We start from the raw sequence: 23,126 nt of genomic DNA on the forward strand, positions 1-23,126 counted from the left end.
TGTTCTTTGTTTCTTTTTTTCTTCCTATTTTTCTGCCTTCTCTGGTTTTAATTTAGCATTTTATATGATTCTGTCTTATCTCTTCTGTTAACATATCAATTGTACTTCTTTTTGAATGTTTCTAGTAGTTGCCTAGAGTTTGCAATATACATTGTATAGTACTTCACCTGTAATGCAGGTACCTTATAACAGAGTATTTCCAATTCCTCCTTCCCATCTCTAATCATAGTGCTGTGATTCATTGTACTTATCTATATGCTGTAATCATCACTTGCTCCAATCTGAGATGTTTATGTTCTTGGTCTGCTCCCAGGCTCCCGTTTTGTACTTCCCTTTACTGTCTCCTGGGTTGGATCCATTGGTTTCTGATTTTTGTATCTTCCTCATTGCTGGTTTACTTCCATGTTTTTCTGAAATTCATCCTAATGTATTTTCCTAAGAGTATGTGGGTGCTGCTGAATATTATACATTCACTAAATTAATAAGCAAATCAATCAATAAATAAGTAAATAAACTACATCCACACTAGATGACTTGGAGATTTTTTTCAAGGTATTAATATATAAGACAAATTTGATACAGAAAAAAAGCATATAATACAGAAAAAGAAAATCATATAATATCGTAATATAATATGATGACAAAAAAAACTCTGTAAGTATGGGTAGGATATAGATATAGGTAGATAGAATTATACACTTATGGGGAATTTAGGGAAGAATACATGCAAAGTTATCAAAATGGATTATGTGGGAGGAGTGAGGATAGTGAAGTGGATAGAAAGGAAGGAAAGATGTGGTTGGAAACAAGCAAAAAATAAAAAGTAGAATGGTGATTGCATTAAAATCTCAGAGCATGTATAAAATTACCTTTTAAACATTTTATATGTGTGTATTTGTATGCACATAAAGAAAATTTTAGGAAAATCACCCAAAGTGGGTGTTTGTAAAGTAAAATTTCTCAGCCCTACGTGTCTGAAGTTGTTCTGATTCACTCTGAATTTTGAAGGGCTGGCTCTACAGTCACTGTTACTGATGAGATGTCTCAAGCTATTCTTGCCATCGTTCTTCTATAGGTGACCAGTTTATTGATTCGTTCTGGAAGCTTTTAAGTTCTTCTCTTTGTTTATTGGGTATTGTCATTTCATAATGATATGCCTTGGTGGTTCTTTTAAAATTCATTTCCTAAGTTCCTAATGTGCCCTTTCAAAAAATTCATCTCCTTGCACTCTATGGTATCTCCTTTTCCCCTGTCTAGCTGTCTTGACTCTGATTATAGGGCTATTAGATTACCTAAATTAATCCTTAGTCTCATATTTCTCTTAAGTTTACTTTTTCTTTCCATTTAATCTCTTTACATAATTTTGTGGGAAATTTCCTCAGTTTTATTTAACCATTTTAATTATTTTTTTATTTCTGAAATTATTTTTTAAAAATATCTAAGACCACTATGTATTTCTCTGGTAGTTCTTTTTTCTTAGCAACATGGAGTGCAACAAGTATTCTGAAATCTCTCTAAAAATATTAGTTTTGGGGACGCTTTCTCCTGTTTCCTGTATTATCTCTGTTTCTCCTAAGGTAACATTTTTCTCTTTTTTTTATGTTATTCTTTCATTCTGATATTGGAAAATTTCCTCAAATGTCTGTTGACTTGTGGTTATCAGTTCCTACTAAAGAAGAGGTTCCAGAAATCAATGTGATTCACCAAATTAAGGAATAAAAAATGAAAACCATAGGAATATCTCAGCAGATACATTAGATAAAATTCAACATCTGTTCACAGTAAAACTCACAACAGAGTAGGAATAGACAGAAACTTCCTCAATCTCATAAAAAAAATACATATTATATATATACATAAAAATGTAGAGAAAACATTATACTTAACAGTGATACTGAATGCTTTTTCTCTAAGATTAGAAACAAGACAAACAAGTCTGCTCTCACCACTAAATTAAATTAAATTGTATGTAAATTAAATTAAATTGTATTTAAATTAAATTAAATTAAATTTACATTAAATACATTGTATTTAGACTTGTACCATTGCAATAAGACAAGAAAAAGAGATAATTTTTGGAAAAGAAGAAGTAAAAGAGTTTTATTGCTATGACATGATTGTTTTCTATAAAAGCCAAGGGAAATCTACAGTACTTTGCTAGAACTCACAGGTGAATTTAGGAAGGTTATGAATATATGGTTAATATTTTTCCAAACCGATTCTATTTCTATACAATAGTAACAAACAATTTAAAAATCAATACCATTTAAAGTAGCATCAAAAAGAATGTAATAACTAGAAATAAGTTTAATGAAAGATGTGCACGACATCTATACTGAAATCATAAGCACTGCTAGCTAAAATTAAGGAAAACTGCATAAATGGAGAGCTGTACAACATTAACATAGCACAATTCAATATGGTTAAGATGTCAGTTCTCACCAAATTTACCTATAGAGTCAATACAAACCAAATAAAAATACAAAAGACTTTTATTGTACAAATTGACAAATGGATTCTAAAAGACATGTGGAAAACCAAAAGACCTAGAAAAGCCAAGACAATCTTTTCCTAATTGAATTCAAGACTTTCTGTAAGCTATAGTTTTTAAGCCAATATGCTAGCAACATAAAGATAGACAAATGGATCAATGGTACAGAATAGAAAATCCAGAAATAGACCCATTGTTTTTTTGAATATTTTCATTAACTTGGGGTATATAAAGATTTATTAGAGAGTACACTGAAGGTCATTTACCACAAAAAAATTTTGATAGATTGAACTTCATCAAAATTAAAAATTTCTCCTCATCAAAAAACATGGTTAAAAAAATGAAAGGCAAGCCACAAACTGGGAAAAACTGTCCACAATACGTATATCAAATAAAACACTTCTATTCATAATATGTAATGAACTCCTACACATTAGTAAGTAAAAGACTACCCAATAATATAAATGGGCCAAAGACCTGAACAAACACTTCACAAAAGAATATATATAAAGTGCCAATAAGCATATGAAAATGTGTTCAACATCATCATGTATTAAAGAAATACAAATTAAAACTATATAAGAACCACGTCACACACACTAGAATGGTTAAATTAGAAAGACTATTTCTAATATACTTTGAAAACAGTCTGGCAAGTTCTGAAACAGTTAAACATACACTTACACAATAATCCAGCAATTCCACTCCTGGTTATTTACCCAAAAGAAGTGAAAACATCATGCCACAAAGACTTGGACAAGAAGAGCAGCTTTATTCATGCTAGTCCCCAACTGGAATCAACCCAAATGTCCATCAACAGGAAAATGAATACACAGATTGTGGTAGATCCACACAATTGGAATACCCTCAACAACAGAAAGAAATAAACTTCTATTCTTCCAGCAACATAGATGATGAGCAAAAGGAATGAGGCACACAAGTATATATGATGTATTATTCCATATATGAAATCCAGTAACAGGCAAAAGTAACATATGGTGATAGGAAGGACAGCAATGTTTGCCTTTGAGAGGCTGCCTGGCTCCAGGTGGGTTGAGAGGTAGAAGGTGCACTGTTCTGTTCTTCATTTTTCAAACAACATTTTAGTTTTCGGCATCATGACTCCCTTATAATCTCCACTGCCTCTTCAGGATTCCACAAGGCACATTGGTTGCTTCCTGATTCCTGGGAGTATCCTTCACCTACAATAGCAATTAGTGCTCCTCTGACCACTTTTTGTCTTATAGATTTGGGTTGAAATCTCTCATCTGTTTATTGTCCCCTGCCATTCTCTTTGTAATTGTGAACCCAGTTCCTTATTATCATTTTAGTGGGGTTTTTTAACAAAAGAAAAGACGAATACTTCTTTACAGTCTGCAATCTTTAACCAGAAACTTTTTTTAAATGGAATTCAACACAATAGTGTGACATTATTTTTCCTTGGTGCATGTTAGGTACTGGGAAGTGTCAATAATTCTCTTCTGTGTTTACAAAGAAAGCTTATGAATCTTCATAATATTGAGGAATACAAGATGTTGACTAAACCATTATTATCAGAGCAATAAAATGATCGACTGAGAACCAGAATTAGTGACTCGGGTTTGAATTACTTTTACAGGAAAGAGCAGCAATTTCTGAAATTCAGTTGCCTAAAAAGATTCACTATGTATGAAAATAGTGTAGATAGATTTATATTAACAAAATGCAGAAGTCCCAGGAGAAATAATTGATATCCTTGTGAAATTCTCCACTTATACCATACTATATCATTATCAAATCACATCTTATCATTTATGAACTAGTCTTATAATGGAGGATGGTATTTCTCTTAACTATAGGTCATGGAGGGGACACCTTGTTTTTATCTTTTTGAGATTTATTTTTTCTTGCTTGTTACTTAAGATGCACTTTCAAGTTAGATTCTATTATTATTCCATTTTTTTATTCCTCAGTGGAGGAATTGCATTCCAACAGTGGATGAACTGTTTACTCCATCTCAATTTTGTATAAATTAAGAAGATTTTTTAATTAACAAAATACTGCTGTTCTGTTTAGGAGGAGATATCTTTACAAAGGCTTGGGCTGGGACAAACAACTTTTTCAGTCCTATGTATAAGTCTTTCTTAACCTCCATGCTTTCTTCTATTATATCTTTGTTTATTGCTTGTTCTGGTCTCTACTCAGGACCACTTATTTTATATATATTGGTTCTTCAAAGCCTAGCCTTCATATATATAATTTCACAGCCTCCACAAGCATCTCAAAATCTTGATGACCATTTTCTCGTGGTATCTTCTCTCCGTAGAACGTCCACAGAAGACCAGAACGTAGAAGACAGGCCTGGCTTTGTGTCTCTACTCATGCACTTCAAAAGACATAAGCTGGAGATTTCAAGTGCGATAAAAAAAACATTTCCTTTCCTTGAGGGCCTCCGTGACCAAGAGCTCATCACCCAAAAAATGTATGAAGTAAGTGAGGTTTATTATGTCACGGTCTGGTAAACCAGCCCCAAACTAAGTTATGCTTTGATATCCTGGACCCAAACGTCAGGGCACAACTGGCCAATTGAGGAGTCTCCTATGAGTAGGAGACCTTTTCAATTTTTACTGTAAGTGTTCCTTCCTATATGTAAAAAAGGAGAGGAGAAGCAGGCATCACTATAGACAGTCCTGCTTCTAACTTGAAGGAAGGGTGCTCCATGGTGCACACTGGAGTTGGTCTGAATAGATTGGAGATAGGCTGGATCTGAAGCAGGTGTGCTCCATAGATGTATAGTGCCTTGCAGGAATGCATACAATATAGCATAAGCTAAGAATTAAAAGTAATTTTAATAAATTAATGAATAATTTAAATGAGTTGATTTAATGAGACAATAACTGACAAGAATTTCATTTCAATGAACTTCGATTTAAATGCTCAGATCTGAGAACATTAAAACCCACAGGGAACTGATGTCTTGTTAGGACAAATTTGGAGAAGATGCTTGCTATCTTTACTCCAATGGTTTTCAGTTTTCTTTTCTTTTTTTTTTTTTTTGTGTTTCTGCAGTCTAGGAATTTGAGTTAATTTTAGCAACAGGCGTTGTTGGACATGCAGAAATGCAAGTCTTCCCTTTGCCCTATGAATATGCTTGCTCTTTGGTCAAGTTCACAAAGGGGAGAACTGTCACCTGGCTTCCTTGAGTTCTGCCAGGCCAAGTCAGTTCAGAGCTTGTCCAGTCAACAGAACTACTGCTCATCACCTGCTAAGTCTATTCCTAAAACATTTGGCCAGGTTCTTAAAGGGCCACACAACATTTAACTTTGAACCCACTTTTATTCTTCAAAGTTGCTCCTCCTTACATCTAATTTAGATGAGGGTGAGGAGATCAGATTCACAAATGGGTATTTTTAAGGAGGAAGGATTTACTTGTTTTACTTAGTAGCCATACATTATATAGAAATCCTGCATACCATATCTAGAAATCCTAAAACTTTCCATGAGACCATACCTATGTAGAGAAATTGGAATACATTACCCGTAAAATCACTTTCAAGGGCTTTTATGTAACTTGCAAGTCTGTATTTATATTTTCTCTATTCAATATTTTTTAAGGATTGTGAAAATTCTTGTAGAAACCTGGTCCCCGTACATAAAGTGGTGTACAATGTGCTCTGTGAACTGGAGAAGACTTTTGACCTGCCACTTCTGCAAGTGTTATTCAGCAAGGTCAACATGCAGGAATACCCTGATTTAAGGGACATTTATGAAAGCTTCAAAAATGGTAATTAGATTTATCACTGACTTTTTGATGTCCAATTTTTTTGACATGTATGTATTAAGCTCCTATCATATGCTACACGTGGTGCTGGGCAGTGGGGACATAGCAGTTTACAAAACACACATATCATGAGCCTTCTTAAGGCTTATGTTATAGGGGCTATGGCACAACACCCACCTAGAGATCTGCTTAACTAGGCGTTTAGACTCACAGGACAGCCAGAGCCACATGGCATGTGATTTACTTAGAAGGACAAATGACAGGAAACACAGCATCCCAACTGGGCAGCATCAGTTGCTCCTCCTCTGTGGGACCCCTTGCAGCAGTCCACACAGCAGTCTACCCAGTTGACTACTACCTGCCTCAAGGGACAGCTTACTGGTGAATGCAGGATCCACACTGGTCTAGCACACCATGCCCATGGGAGTCAATATGTCATGTAACAACCCATAGTCATAACATCCAGGGACCCCACGCAGGACAAGCTGAGTGACAAGAGTCATCACATTGAAGGAAGACCTAAGTATGGCTTCTGGTCCATAGCTAGACCCTCCTTCCCCATCCACATGCAATATACCATTCACGCGTCGTTTTTAACTCTAAACACAGTGTGGGCCTAGTAACACAGAAGAGACTTTGTCAGGTTTCCAGAGAAATGAGCAAGAAAGTTAACCCAATGTCAAATTTGCCCTTAAAGAAAGAGAAATAGTTTTATTAACTCTTTATCCACAAGGGGTGAAGCAAACATTAATCAAATAATCATAAATCCAATTGCTCTGTCAGAGACTGTTTTTGACACTGTACAAAACTGGTTTGATTCTCCACTTTTTCTTCAAAAGGCATGATTTCTACTTTTTAATTGGTACACATTAAAGAAGATGTCCTTCAATAATTTTTGTTTTGACTTTCCTAGAAAACATTTTTTTCCAATATACTTTGGTCTCAACCAAGATTTCCAAATAATGATGGAGAATTCACAAGAAAAATGATTATATGAACTGAGAAGGGTGGATGCTATGAGAACAGTCATGGAGTGTAAAATGGTCTAGGGTGTCTGCAAAATAAGGACAAATTCGATTTGTCTCCATCGGGCAGTGAGAAGCAGACTGTGGGATCTGACACAAGAGGGATAAGTTTGAAAAAAGGTTTTGGAAGGTCTGGCATCTAAAACTAAGGAATTTGAAGTTTATTTATTAGATAACAAAGAGATAGTACAGGTTTATAAAGTTTGTAAGTATAGATTCATTGTCCCAGGAGGAGCTCCGGCCAGCCCTGGGGCAGCAAGGACCCCACCACCTCCCACAGTGTCTCCTCCTCCCTGGACTCCCCGCAGAGACACAATTCCTGGGCTTCTGGGTTTATCTCCTTCCTCCTACATTTGCTGGGTCACCTACATGTAGGAGCCCTGCACTGGTGTCCTGATCTCTCCTCGTTGGCAGCCTCTCGGGCCTCTGGTCCAGGCATCTTGGGATGTCCTCCAGTGCAGCAATATGCACTCCCCGATTATAGCTTTCAGAGAGTGTCTTTCCTTTGTTCCTGGGATCTGGGCCCCCCTGGAGCTCTGTCTAGTTCCTCCCTGTGTCTTCCAGTTTCTCACTTTGGGAACCACTCATCCTCCCTTACCCAACTAAGACAAACACACCTTTTCTTTAGCTGCATCTTTCAAGCTGTTGGGCTTTCTCTTTAACACACACGGATCTCTCTAGGATCATAGCTCTTCTCCTGAGGAAACCCCTCTGTTTCTTCCTTACAGTTTGAACAGTTCAGAAAACACATTTCACTTCCATGATTTATTTTGATATATGCTTTCCCTGCCATCAGAAATTTTCTGTGTGTGTGAGGAAGACCAGCCCTGAGCTAACAACCGATGCCAATCCTCCTCTTTTTTGCTGAGGAAGACTGGCCCTGGGCTGACATCTGTGCCCATCTTCCTCTACTTTATATGGGACACCACCACAGCATGGCTTAACAAGCGGTGCGTCGGTGCGCGCCCGGGATCCAAACGGCAAACCCCGGGCCACTGCAGTGGAGCGTGTGCACTTTAACCGCTTGCGCCACCGGGCCGGCCCCCCATCTGAAAATTTTTTTATGTGAGTAACAGCCTCATGCTATTTCCGGTACTCCTTTACCTTTCACATTTGAGTGGCTCCTTTCTGTGTGGGAAACATAGAGGCTCCCTTGTTGGGGGTTCTCTTCTGTTTCAGGGATGATGGGGGAACCTTATGATGAGGATCAGACCCACTGAGCTCTGAGTGACTCGAGGGTTGGAAATTCCTAACTGTGCAATTTTAACATGTTGTCCCTGGTTTCTGATGGAGATCTCTAATTGCCTTCTCTCTCTCCTTCAGTGATTTCAAACACAAACTTTGCCCTAGAAAATAATGGAGAAAGGATGGAGGAGAAGCCTAATATCCAACTAAGCCTTGAACAAGGTGATTGCGACCTAAGAAACACCAATTCTCATCTGCTACAAGGAAAAGGAGAAAGGGAGGTGGGGGTCTGAGTCCTGAGGGGAGATTGTGAATCAGGGAGGTGAAGTTGAAGGAGCATGGAGAAGGCGGGAGGGTGTTTGCATGAGAAATCCTGGAGGAATAGCTCTGATAAGACACTGTTGATCCAATGAGCAAGACAAAGGAAGAGGAACCCAATGTGTCAGTAAACGAGTTTTAAAGAGAATGACTACTTGGAAGTAATTGTGATTTAGAGAGGTCCCTGTAGGAGAAGATCAGTGTGAAGCTGTGAAGGGCTAGAACTACCGGCCCAAGGTCAATGTCAAAGAGGAGGCCTTTGATGATAGCAAAAAAAAAAGGGACCGATTTAAATGTGAGGTGTGTTGTTTAAGAGCAGGACTATTCAAGGAGACAGGCAGTCATATAGAGAGAAGAGAGAAAGTGGTGGAGATGTGGAGAAGAGGATGTGGGCAGTTTGAGAGAGAGGAGAAAGGAGGGGAAATGACAGAGGAGAAAGGGGTAAAGGATACAAACAATAAAAACAACTATATTATTCACATCTCACTTGACTAAGCATTTACTCTGGCAGTTGTAAGTTCAGTGCTCATGGACGCCATTGGAGGATAATATCACTTATGTGCCCATTTTGCAGATAAGGAAGCTGAAGTCTAGAGACCATGTATGTAGTTGGGCTGAGGTCAAATGAGCAAGGATGAACCCAGGAATTCTGAACCCATAGCCTGTGTTCTTAACTCTGTACACTATCCAGACAATCTAATGGAAAAGACAGAAACATGAAACAAAAATAAGGAAATACATGCAGAGAGAAAGACACAGAAAAAAGAATACCAGGCACTGGAGGAAGTGGAGGAGAATCAGACACTGAGTCCTCATGGAAAGGCCAACAAGACAGAGAGAACAGATGTGTAGAAGGAGGGTGTGGTATGAAAAGGGGTGGGGACGAGGCACTAGGACTTTATAGGAAATAAGGTAAAGCCACCCATTGGGGGCAGCTCTGGGGACAAAGGCAGGTTCACTATGGCTGTGGGCAACAAGAAAAGCCATCAGTAGTTACCTGAGGGGCTCATGAAGGACACACTGAGGTGGCCTGGCCAAGCCCTCTCCACCAGGGGTGCAGCTGACCCCAGTCCCGCATTCTGGGGGATGAAGTCTGACGGTAAGAGTGGGGTGAGATCCACCAGGTCAGATGGGCTCTGTACTGGTTGATGGGCTCTTGTACTGATTGTATTGACCCCTGGAAGAATCTTCAACTCCCTTTATTAAAAAGGGGTTAGGGGAGATTGGCACAGCCCATACTTCAATTCCTGAAATAAACTTCTATTTTATTCCCTCTAGGAATTGGTGAAAACTCTCATCGAACCCTGACCTGGTCCTGCACAGAATCCTCCTCTTACCATGGTCTGTTCCTGTTGACTGTTCTGTGATCCTCTGCTATTCTTGTCCCATTCTGGAATGTGCTTTGACGGGGGCCTGCTTCTGCATATCACTGATTGCCCAGAATTGTCAGTCTTTGCCTCTGCAATTTCTCCAAGCATTTAGATACTAGTCGTACTCTGGGTTGCCTGGAAAGGTCACTCCTTCCACACTCCTCAAACGCACTTGGTGCCAGCTCCTGACAGCTCTGGGCTTGGACGTTTTGCTCATGTGCCTGGCTACACAGTTTTCTGCCTCTGTCTTGCTTGAATCTGATTGCTGCCTCGGTGATTTGAGGTCACATCCAGAGGTGGCCGTCGCTGCAGTGAGAGTGATGGGGGATGGGGAGATGAGCGTCCCTCATGTGGGCAGAGTACCTCCCACATTGCATCCCTCACATGGGACCATGGACACCATATGCCTCCCATACAAACCCTCTCCGGTCATCCCGGGGGCAGCAGGCCAGGAGCTGCCCTTTGAACACTAGATGGGTCACCGCAAAAACACTTTGGTACTTTAGCAACCAATAACCACTGTTTGACTCTTGACTTCTCTTAATCTATAGCACTGTTAGTAATTTAGTTTCTGAATTATGATTTAATATAATTATAATTAAATATAATTAAAATATATAATGTTATTTTAAATATTATAAATTTAAGACATTTATCATAATGATTTAGTTTTCTGATCAGTCATATATCCCATATTCCATATAGTGACTATATCCCATATAGTGACACAGGTAATATTTTTTTTAATCTTCTCAAACAGCTTAAAATGGTGGCATATCATCCCCATTTTTCAGAGGAGAAAGAATTGGCTTAGAGAGTCTGGTTGTTTGTGTAAGTTCACTGAACTGAGAATTGTATTGAACTCGGTTGTAAGATAGTGTCAGAGCAGAGTCTGGATGCCCATGACCTGGCTTCTAATTCTCCCTGTGATCTTAGGAAAGTTACTTATCCTCTTTATCCTTCTGGGTGATAGATTTTAAACAAGTTCTGTCACGTAGCGCTTGCACAATCATGCCTGGTACTTCATCAGTGTTCCATGCATTTGTTATTATTACTATGTTTAATTATCATCATAATTTGTATCTGATGCCAGAGTCTAAACTTTTAACCATTACAGTAAACTTTGGGATTGTCTTCTCTCATAGATGCCCGTCGTGGATTTAATTATTCCCCGGGCTGTAGAAGCAGTGATAAAAGTAACACCAACTTCTGGCCCAGGAAGATCAACTGGGGGCGATAGGTTCCCCGTCCTTAGAGCACACTAGTCTATAATGAATTTTATGTCTTTATTCCATGACTCTCCTTTGGAAATGAGTAACATAGAAGAGTCTCAGGGAACTTCCCGCACTGTGAAAGGCCCTTATCATGTAGCTTCCAGTTGGGGTGTGTTATTTAAGGAAGGATGTTCTAAATTAGTAATACCTTTTTATAAAAGAAAAAAAAATCAGAGTGATTTATTTATGTATTTTTTTGTGAGGAAGATTGGCCCTGAACTAACATCTGTGCCCATCTTCCTCTACTTTATATATGGGGTGCTGCCACAGCATGGCTTGAGGAACAGTGTGTAGGTCCGCACCCGAGATTCAAACCTGCGAACCCCAGGCCTCCAAAGTGGAGCATGCAAACTTAACTACTGCACCACTGGGCCAGCCCCAAAATCAGAGTGACTTTTGAAAGCATAGTTATACTTTTATCAAATCACGTTTATTGAGAAAGTTATTTAAAAATATAAAAAACAACATTCATGAATCCAAATTCATAGCCATTCATCTACTAGTGCAGCTGGTGGGAACAGAAAAAGGTGAGTGGATGGACTTGTGACTCATAATGAGCAGAAGAGAAGAAATTCAGTGTGTGCGTGTGTGTGTGTGTGTGTGTGTGTGTGTAGGACATGAGGGGATGAAGTAATGAAATTATAATTCACAATGTGGTCTGGGGCAGCCCTGCCTGGAAATGGAATCCCAGAGCATCTCAGTGATGGGGAGCAATGAAAATAAAGAGAGAAATTTCAACCTACAACCCAAATGATGTACAACAAACCACCAATAAGTGTGTTCAAGAGTCTGACCCAGCAGAGATGGCTGGCTGTGACACACACAGGTGAGGGAAGGGCTGTGTCTCATGCCCACCACCCCAGTGGGAGGCTCCAAGGAGCTGTGGATGTGGCACAAAACGTGCACCAGGGCCCATGTCCCATATTAAAACTTTGGGAATTATTTTTAAATCATACTTTACATAAATTACTATGTTTAGAAAAATATCATTAAATGAAAACAATGCAATCTTCACTGAAAAATATATTTATCCATTCATACTCTACAGAGGTTGGTGGGAACAGAGTGGGATGGGTCGATGGAATCCATAAAGAGCAGAGGAGGTTCACCATGGGGGAAGAGGGATGTGCTGGTCCTGGGGTGTTACCCACGGATTCGTTCTTTACACTCCCCTGCTCCACTCTGCCCTCTATCTCTGGCCACTGGCCTCTGCAGACTGGCTGACCAGCTCCCTTGCTGCTGGGTTCCTGACATGGGAGATAGTAGCAAGAGATTGGAGAGTGGGAGCAAGGGACAATCCAAGTATTGCCTTGTCACTGACTCCGGCAGCAATTCTGGCAGTGGCTGCACTTCACCCATGACTCCACCTCCCATCAAGCAGGCCAGCTATGGTCCAACTTCTACTCACCCAGTGACCCTGGACTCTGGGCTCACCCTTGGTCCCTCCCATAGCTTCCTGTTGACAATTCTTCTGGTTGCTGCATTCTTCCATTTGGACTTCTCAGCTCTCCCATCAACTGTATAACCAGTCCCATAGATTAAATTCCCTCTGCTTTAAAAGCTGAGAGTGATTTGTATTTTTCTGTTGGACCCTAATTGATGCAGGGGGAAAATAAAATATCTATGAATCAAAATGTCATTTAGGTACAACCCCACCTGAAGATGGACTCTCAGAGCACTTCTGTGAAACAGGACAGATAAATGCAAAGAGAGAAGATACAACCAGTGACAAAAATGATGCACTAGAAAGCCAACCAGCAAATGAGCAATGTGCCCGGAAGTCTGAGCCAGCAGGTAAGACTGACTGACTGGGTTTGATGCTGTGGGGAGCGGAACTGGCAGGTGCAGGGACTCGGTGTGATGGACAATGGCACACGAGAAGTCCCTTAGTGCTGATGGGAACTCCTGAGATGAAGAAACTATATAGAAAGACAAAACTGATACAGAAGAGGCACAGAGATGTCACATCAATTATAAGAAACAGAGAATAGGAGAAAATAGGAAAAGTAGCAGAGAATGGAGAAACTGAAAAATCAGGCAGATGACTTAACCCACAACCTCTTAATTTAAGATGGTTTGTATTTTGACTTTTGTATTAGTTAGTTAGGCTAAAGTCTGTAATAAATAAACCCAAAGAAGTCAATGACTCAAACACAATAAAATATTTTTTTTCCTCAAACGAACATTCCAAGGAGTTTTAGAAGGGGGATGGATGGGGCTCTGTTTCATGTAGTCATTCTGGGAAGCAGCCAAGTGGGAGATCTGCCTTCTTCAATATCAGACTTCTATGACTACCCTGGGAGAGAAGCAGAAGAAGACCTAAAAATATATACAAATACACATATAAAAACAATGACAACAAATCCATAAAGATAAGTAAAAGAAGAAAGAGAATTCGGTGTAAAAAATGGAGGACCAAGACAAAGCAGAGATGCCCACTGACAGTAAAATGTTCTCAGCCTCAGGCTCATGTGACAGTGAGAGAAAATACTGACCTACAGGTCAAGTGAATACAAAGGCAGATCATGGAGGTCTGAGGGAGGGACATTCTTGCCCTGCACTGTCAGAGCGTCCCAAGGTTTTTCTGTCTTGATTCCTTTGTCATACACTGAAACCTTCAAAGGACATTTTCTCCTTCTGCAATGATAAGACATGATGACTTTTCAGAGTCCAGTACAAGCGAGGTGTCCCCGGGAGCTTGAACTCTGAGCTGGGAAGTGGTCCTGTTGAGGAGGGTAAGGACTGCCATCACTGGGCTCCAAAACATCAGGAGTCTGAGTTACAGAGCTCTTGTTTCCTGGTGAATCTTACTCTGAGCACTCTCCACAGCCTGGGAGCCCATTCTCTGCATTTATCTCATGCAGCCATTTTGAAAAATGCAAAGAAAGAAATCATTGTAAATTCAGGCTTAACAAGATGGCTCTCGTTGAATGGCGGTGTCATTTTTACTACATGCTGCCAGACATATTATCCCCCAAAGTATTGGGTTATGTAGTGATTTCCACCCCTGCCCACCGTCTCTTTTGTAGAGAGCAGAAAAAGGGGGTAGTCTGCCATTGCTTGATTTTGTCACAGACTTGTTCAAAACTCAAGACTCTGGTCATACTCTCTAATTATTGACAGAAGAAAAGACTTCTGGTTATTACCATCAAATTCAATTTATAGCTCTTGACAGATGATCCCCAACATGACATTGGCCTATAGAGTGACATTTGAAAATACCTTCTCAAATAATATATCCTTTTATGTTTACAATAAGCTAAAAAGTAGACCAGACAACTGTTGTTCTCCTCCATTCCACAGATGGAAACTCCCATACATAAATACTTAAGGATCTTTTACACATCTCACATGGAAAGTTAGCAGAAGAGGCAGAACTAACAGCCTGGACTCCTAGCAAGCATTCATAATCCTTTATTCAAAACGTTTGAAGCCAGAAGTAAATTAATAGTTTTATTGCTTTAGAAAGACAATGTGCTGTATATCCTTTATATTACAAAACACCTCAAGAGGATATGGGGCAGATTCCCATTCTCAAATATGCTATATTACTGTTCCTGCAGGAAATTGTGTGAATTCACCCCAAGTGTGATAAATAAAGATTTTACATGGACTCATGGCAACTCAAGTCCAGATTCACTGCCAAATCAGCTGCAAACCTATGAAAAAACATTGGTTTTCAAAATTCCTTTTATTTTGCAATTAGGACTAAAGAAATGTGGGTGTTTTCTCCACTTGGCAGTGATCTGATTCCTTTAAATGGGAAGAGACAGAAATCATAGCATCTTTCTAGTCCAAATCTTGTCTACAATGTGAGTAGCCATAAGATATACAACTCTTTTAGTTGTAGATTACTAGTTGTGTTTTCCTTTACTTTCTAGATCCCGCAGATATTGGAAACAAATCTATTTGGGGGATAAGCAATTGGAAAAAGACTTGGGAGCAATTAAAAACTCTTGGTGTAACAAATGTCTCTCTTTGCTACAAAAGCTTCATTCAAATTTTTTGTTATATTCTTTAAAATTAAAAAATTAATTTGCTGGGGTTTTAGAAGATACACATTACACATTTTGAATTAGGTGGGTTGGGCTAACAGGTATAACACATAGACCTCAAAAAGTTCAATGGCACAAGCACAATACAAGTTTATTCTTCATTCACATAAATAAAATAAAATGGTTCCCTGGGTGGAGGGGTGCTCTGATCCACATGATTTTTGAGGGCCAAGCTGATGGCGGCTCTGACATCTTGAAAATGTTGCTTCCATGGTCTCCCTGGATAAGAAACAGAAGTAGAAGCAGAAGTATGTGCATACAAGTGGAGAGGTAACAAGTCTAAGAAACGGTGACCAAAGGGAGTGCCTTCCATGGCAAAATTGTCCCTAGTTCTTGGGGATGGTTCCTGGAGCAACCTTGAACAACAAGTCAGATAGAGCCACAGCGTGGCCTGGTGGGAGAAACATTCTTACCTCTCCTACATAAACTTCTCTTTTTCAATTTTCATTTTAAAGATTCCCTGATGGATTGGTTCCTAAGACACAGACTGAGACTGTAAAGAAATTTTGCTTCTTTCTACAGGGATCAACAATGATGACTTTTCAGAATTGAGTAACGGAGAAGAGCCTCTGGAAATTTCTAGTTCAGTCCTAAGAAGTGAGTCAGGTAAAGAAAATTAGGATGCCAAGTTTTGGCCAGCAGAATGTCAAGAATCTGACTTAAATGCTATTGTTCCAGATGCATTTTATTCTGAGCACCTTTACTACCTTGTACCCAATTAATCCTGGGAACTCCTTTCAGCATTTTAGATAATGGCAGTAGGCAGGAAATTATTATGAACTCATATTTCACAGGATGAGTCCTATTGACTAAATGTATGTAATTATTTATTGCTGTTGTAGAAGAAATAAATAGCAAAATGATAGTATCTTTCTTTTTCTTTTCTTTTTTTTTTTTTTGGTGGGGAAGACTAGCCCTGAGCTAACATCCGATGCTGATCCTCCTCTCTTTTTGCTGAGGAAGACTGGCCCTGGGCTAACATCCATGCGCATCTTCCTCCACTTTATATGGGACGCCGCCACAGCATGGCTTGACAAGCAGTGCGTCGATGCGCGCCCAGGATCCGAACCCGCGAAACCTGGGCTGCCGCAGCAGAGTGCGCACACTTAACCGCTGCGCCACTGGGCCGGCCCCAGATAGTATCTTTCTTAATACCTACTGTGATGCCCACTAACACTAAGATCTTAGATTTATATTGGTTAACATTAATGTTGTTTGTAATGGTATAAACCTCAAAAGAAAACTGGTCCTGCTGTGTAATTATTGACAGATATAAAGCTTCAGATCAACCACTCTCAAACTTGAGTATAGATTTTAACAGATGTCCTTCACCATGTAATAAGATTACATTGTTTTATTTCAGAGTGCTTTGGCAAATAAGATCTTTCTTCGTCATCACAAAATCCTTAAGACAGGCAGGTTGACTCTTGCTGTCCCCATTTTGGGATGAGGAAATAGATGTACAAATATATAAGAGTGAAAAACTGAAGGAACAATAGGGACAAGCAGCCCGGGTGTCTCATGGTGGGTGACTGTTGTGTGTAATAGGCGGGAGCATAAGAACCGTGTCACATGATCAAAGTCCAGAGAGGAGATACAAGGAACCTGATATATTCGTATGGCAATGTATCAGTGCCTGATGCAAGAAAAATTTTATATATAGAGACAGATATAGATATTGATGGAGAAGGAAAAATGAAAATAAAACAAATGAAAAAGAAACAAAGAAGGTAGGAGTGGAGTCAGCCGAATGGAATACGAAATACCTAGAAAGATAGGGCAAAAAAGAATGAACACAGAAATAAAGAGGAACAGAGATTAGCAGCATCACTGATGTAAAGAGAGAAAGCAACACAGGATATAAGAGAAATCAGGGAGAGAGTTCACAGAATCGAAACAATAAAGATAAGACGTGTAAGGTAGGACAATAGGCTGAAAAACGAGAAATAAGGAGAATGAGGTGTGGCCAGATAGAAAGACACAGAGAAAACCTCTGATAGATATGAGGCGTCAGCCTTAGAGTGGGGGTATTTTTTCCTGAGTCCATCTGTGCTATGCACATAGTTCAGCATGACCACATTAAAGTGTGTTCCCTGGTCACTGTGTGCAGCCTGTCATTTCCTCATTTCCTTTCAGTGCTCTGTGAATTCAAAGCTCTTTAAATGAATAGAGGAAGAAAAAAGAATAGAGGAAAAGAGTCAAAAAGGATGCCAGCCTATTAGCATGTGATGGAGAATGCAATTATGATACAAGAAGTCAGATACGATATGATTATGAGCAGCCAATTGTCAGTTAGCGTTGTTTTTCTGTCTGCACAGGGGGACAGCTCTTCTCTCTTTTCCCTACCTCTCCCTCACACCTTTGCACCTACATGCACACACAAATGAACACACACTCATGTACACAGACAGAGACTTGTGCTCAGACTCAGGCGGCTTTTAACAGGTTTGAGGGAGCCCAAAGAAGAGCTGAATGGAGGGAGGTGACACTGAGTGGATAATGTAAGGAGAAAGAGAGGAGAAGGTAGGCTGGGGTCTCCAAAATGAAAGCTGCCTAAGTGAGTTTCAAGTTTTTCCAAGTGGACATGGAATCCAGATATCAGAAGGCTAGGAAGTTTTGTGGAGGAAGATGGATAATTTTCAAGAACCTTCTCAGTTGTACCAGAAACATGGTAATAAAGTCCATGACTGACTGAGAAGCCAGCCGTGTAGAAAGCTCACAGGGAACTGGCAAATGTAATAGTGGTCAATAGTGTGGTCTGTGTCAAAAGAGCAGGAATTTCGTGATGATGAAAGTAGTAATATGTGAGATGAAGCTGAATATAGATCAAGAAAGTAAAGATAGAGACAAAGATGGCAACTGTAAAAAAAAAAAAAACCAAAAAGTCAAGATAAGATTGAGAGAAACAGACTAGAAGCAAAGAGAAAACAGAAAAGGAAGTGACAATAGAAAGACGATTACTTCAATGCTAAAACTAGGTCCAGAGAGAGAAGCATAGAAAATAGATAGGAATGAGATACATACATAGGGTAACAAATGGAGAGGAGTAAAGATGAGGCACAAAGAGAACCAAGTAGAGAACGAGTTAAAAGATGAGAGAAAAATGGTGGAGAGAGGGGGCAGTGTAAAAGGGAGAGAGGAAAGAGATGGAGAAATTGTGGGATCTGAAAATACAATAAGAAAAAGCAACTTTGTCACAAGGCTGTGGTTCACAGTGGCAGTGAGTTTTGGGGGTAAGGTGTCCCCAGGATTCAAAGTGGCCCCTCTAACTCACCTAGATTGCAAGAGACCTCACCCCAGGCATTTCATCCACTCTTATGCCTTCAATCACCGTCCACAACCTAACGGTTCCTAAACATGAATCTCCAGCTCAGCCCTGTCCTCTAAGATTCTAAACTCTCTAAACTCATTGCTTTAACCGTCAGAAAGACCTGGCCAAGGGCCTAAAGGTCCTCGCTTTCTCTTTTATGTAGATGTCTCCCAAGACCTGAGGGAGCATACAACTCAACACTTCCAAAACTGAGCACATCATCTTTTTCCCTGAAAACAGCATCTGCTCCTCCAGTGTTCTCTGTCTCTAAAATACACCATTCAGTGTCTCATTCTTTCAAGTTGAAATTCTCAGAGTCATCCATGACACCACCATCTTCTCAATCAATATACGCTATCTGTTACCTAACTCCATCCACTCTTCCTTTTAAATGTCTCCAACCTGTCCATTTATCTCCATTCCCGTTGCTATCACTCTACTCCATAACACTTATCACTTGAACTAGGGCTACAGGCCCCTGTTTGCCCTCTTTCTAACTTGCTCCCATCAAATGTATTCTAAGTGATTGAGCTAAATTGATCTTTCAAAAATGCAAATATGTTTGTACTACTTTCTACAAAAAATCCAATGTCCTTTAATTTCCTTTAGTATTAAGTCGATTCTCCTTTGTGCCATCTCCAAAGACAGCCACCTTGGGGCTCCTGCCTCTTTCTCCATCCTCATCGTTGCCACTCACTCCCTCACTCCGTGTTCAGACATACTAAACTCCTTTTGGTTACTTGCACTTGCTGAATGTATATCTTTGCACATGCTTCTCCATCCATTCATGACTATCATCTTGGCCCCCTTCCTTCCTAATCTGGCTAACTCCTGCTTCCATGATACATCCTCTGGAAGAAGCTAGTTCTCCCTTTATGCCCTCCAGAGTATCCTGTACAATCTGTATCCTAACAGTCTTCATGTTTAATTATATTCAATCATTTATGTGTCAATTCCTCATTTCCTCATAAGATTGACAAGCACCAACACTTCAGTAGTCTTGTGCCCATCTCAGCACCTGGCACATGACAGAGGCTTGGCAAATACTCGTTGAATGAGTGAAAAAGATTGTTAATTTTCTATATTCCAATATTTGGAAAATTGCCTGCAAAAGTTAGTCTATTATTGTATTTACATGGAATATTTTACAAAAATTATTTTAAGAATTGAATTCTATATATAAAAATATGTATATATACATATATAATAAATCATATTAATGGAAAAGAACATCACAAATAATTAAATACAAAATTCTATAAAAAATATTGTCATCTATGAATGGATAGGAGAAGTAGGTCAAGAAAAAATAGAAAACAAAAATACACATTTTGGCAAAAAAAAGGATAAAAGAGAAAAAAGATTGAAAGGCAAGGATGTTGACAATGAGGAGCAACAAAAGAGAAAGTTACTGCAGCGGTAGAGCCATCCTTTGATGTAGGACTGGGGATGGGGAGTCAGTAATGTTGGGAGAAAGGAGGATCATTGGAGGGCAGGGAGCTCAAATGAAAATTCTTTACAAATGACAATTTAGGGGCAGGGTTACCAGGACCTGAAAATGAGAACTGTTCCTGTGTCATGTGTTTTTCAAAAGGTGTACCAAGAGGCCAAGAGGCAAAGACCGAAAATATTCAAGCATCTGACATGATGGGTAAGGCCACCCAAGGGTCTTGGGGTGGAGGTGGTTCAGCAGATATCACAGACCCTGGGTGTGTCTGCAGTAGGTGATCAAAATTCAAGGAGACTGTCAGGCTGCTCACCAACAGGGAATGGGCCAGTTATGAAACTGAGAGCCACAGGGCTCAGGCTGCAGGATGTCAGGTGTCTGAAATCAGAGTTCCTGTTTCCTGCTGCACTTGACCTTGAGCACACTTCGACAAGGAATGGGTCCAGTCCATGCCAGAATCCCATTCTCTGCATTTGCTTGATCTTACCCTTTTGGGAACTGCAGGCAGGCAAGAAATCATTATAAAGTCATATTTAACGAAATGGGCCTTGTTAATTATATACAGATGATGTAGTAGAAACACACTTTTAAAATGGCAGTGTCCAGTTCACTATCACTGTATTAATAATAAAGCCTTGTTTTTATACAGTGATTTCCACCCCTGTCACAACCAATATTCTATGGAACCCAGGAAAGCCAAGTATACTTTTGCTAGGAGATAATAAGGTCATTTTGTCACAATCTTAGAAAGGCCTCAAAAGACAACTGATTCTGCCACTAAACTGTCAGAAGGAGGTACTTCAGATCGACTATCCTTAACCTACCACATATTTTTGATGGATGTCCTCCAACATGTCACTCGACTATATAGTAATTTCCTAAAAACTCTCACGTGTAAGGTCTTATTTAATCCTCACAAAAATCTTAAGACCTATACAGGATAGGATACTTGTTCCTAACCTTGAGTAAACTGAAGCACATAGGTATGTATTTAAGAGTGTTTTTCAAAGTCCCATTGAGAAATAAAGGAAGACCCAGGGCCCGTTCTGAAAGTAATTCTCAATTCAGTAGATTTTCAGTTCCTTTAGAAGGAAGAAAGAAACAATAAATCAAACATCTTTATAAACTCCAGCCTTCTGCAATATGAATCATTCTAAGAGTTGTAACTTTTATTTATTCATTTCTGTTTCCTCACACCACCTGTTGTTTTCTAGGTGTTGTGAATCTTGGAAACAACTCTACTTTAGGAAGATCCACGAGGAAAAGAAGTAAGAGTCGATAATATTCTACTTGCTTTTGATGTTAGAAATGAGTTTTTAAATGCCAGACTTTCATCATTATTATTATTTACAATACTGCAGTAGGCAGAATAATGGTCCTCCAAAGATGTCCATGTCCTAATCCCTGGGATCTGTAATCTGTTATCCTACATGACAAAACAGACTTTACAGGTACAATTAATCTAGGGACTTTGAGATGGGGGAGATTATCCTGGATTCTCTAGGTGGGCCCAATATACTCCCATAGGCCTTACAAAGTAGAAAACCTTTCTTGGCTGTTGAGAGAAGGAGAAATGACTACGGAAGAATAGTCAGAGAGATGAAACATTGTTGGCTCCGAAGGTGGAGGAAGGGACTGGGGAGTGTGAGTGATCATTAGAAGTAGAAAAAGCAAGGAAATAGATACTCCCCTACAGCCTCCAGAAAGGAATGAAGGTCTCCTAAAAGGTTGATTTTAGCCCAGTGAGACCCATGTCAGAATTCTAATTGTAAGATAACAAATTTGTGTTGTTTTAAGCCACTAAATTTGTAGTAAATCGTTGTGGAAGCAATATAGGAATACACATTCCTAAAAATGTGGAAGTGTTTTTGGGCAGTGGGCAGAGGCTGGAAGAATTTTAAGTAGAATGATAGCAAAAACATAGATTGCTCTGAGCATTTTGTTAGTAGAAAGATGTATGCCAAAGACTGCTAGTGAGGACTCAGTAGGAGGTGAAGGACATGTTAGAGAAAACTTATATGGTCTTAGAGAACACATTAATATCCTGAACAGTAGAAATTTGTAGAAATGTGAATGTTAAAAGTGTGACTGGTGAGAGCTCGGAAGGAAATAAGAAACATATTTTGGAAACTAGAGGAAGAAGATCTTTATTATGTAGTGAAAGAAAGCTTAGCAAAATTCTGTCTTGCAGTTATGTGGAAAGCAGAACTTTCTGGATATATAGCTAAGGAGATTTCTAAGCAAAGTGATGGAAGTGCACCTGGTTTCCTTTTGCTACTTATAGCAAAATGAGAGAGGAAAGAGATAAATTGAGGAAAGAACTGCTAAACAAAAAGGAATCATGACTTGATAATTTGGAAAATTCTTAGCCTATTCAGGTTGCAAAAGGTGCTAAAATTAGGAGATTCACTGTCAGGAAAGCGTGCTCTGTAGAAGTGACCAAGGGTGGGCTGTACAACTTTTTACTAGTGTCATGGAAGTAGCAAGAGCTCAGAGTATTCAGTCACGTAAAACGTTCTTTGAAGAGATTAAGCATGTGACTCATAGATCCCTTCAGCCAGCACAGCAGAAACCAAGAATAGATGCATGATTATATAGAAAAGATCTGTGGAGGAGCCTCTCATCTAATGGAGCAGATCTCATGACATACATGGGAGATCTATGAGATTCTTGAGAATTTTATACCAATGGAAACAGACATCCGTGTCCTAATCCCTGGAACCTGTAATCTGTTACTTGACATGGCAACAGAGACTCTAAGGATGTGATTAAGTTAAGGATCTTGAGATGAGGAGATTATCCTGGGTTATCTGGGTGGCCCCAATCAAATCACATGGGTCCTTAAAATCAGAAAACCTTTCCTGCTGTGGAGAGAGGGATATGTGACTGTG

General features: G+C 39.5%; 1 protein-coding gene across 2 annotated transcripts in view; it reads left to right on the top strand.

Annotated features, from left to right (window-relative positions):
* Window positions 1-23,126, top strand: part of LOC131399107 (nuclear body protein SP140-like protein) — a 61,482-nt gene that overhangs the window by 20,754 nt on the left and 17,602 nt on the right. Inside the window, exons 2-9 of one of the 2 annotated variants that reach the window (XM_058533176.1) lie at window positions 4,797-4,959; window positions 6,086-6,254; window positions 8,600-8,683; window positions 10,058-10,120; window positions 13,068-13,217; window positions 16,001-16,084; window positions 20,383-20,439; window positions 21,450-21,503. In XM_058533176.1, the coding sequence (XP_058389159.1) occupies window positions 4,797-4,959; window positions 6,086-6,254; window positions 8,600-8,683; window positions 10,058-10,120; window positions 13,068-13,217; window positions 16,001-16,084; window positions 20,383-20,439; window positions 21,450-21,503 (824 nt within the window). The remainder of the gene's footprint in view (window positions 1-4,796; window positions 4,960-6,085; window positions 6,255-8,599; window positions 8,684-10,057; window positions 10,121-13,067; window positions 13,218-16,000; window positions 16,085-20,382; window positions 20,440-21,449; window positions 21,504-23,126) is intronic. The other variant, XM_058533177.1, reaches the window with a different exon arrangement.

Source organism: Diceros bicornis, chromosome 37 (genome assembly GCF_020826845.1).
Source record: "Diceros bicornis minor isolate mBicDic1 chromosome 37, mDicBic1.mat.cur, whole genome shotgun sequence".
In the NCBI taxonomy this organism is placed as follows: domain Eukaryota; kingdom Metazoa; phylum Chordata; class Mammalia; order Perissodactyla; family Rhinocerotidae; genus Diceros; species Diceros bicornis.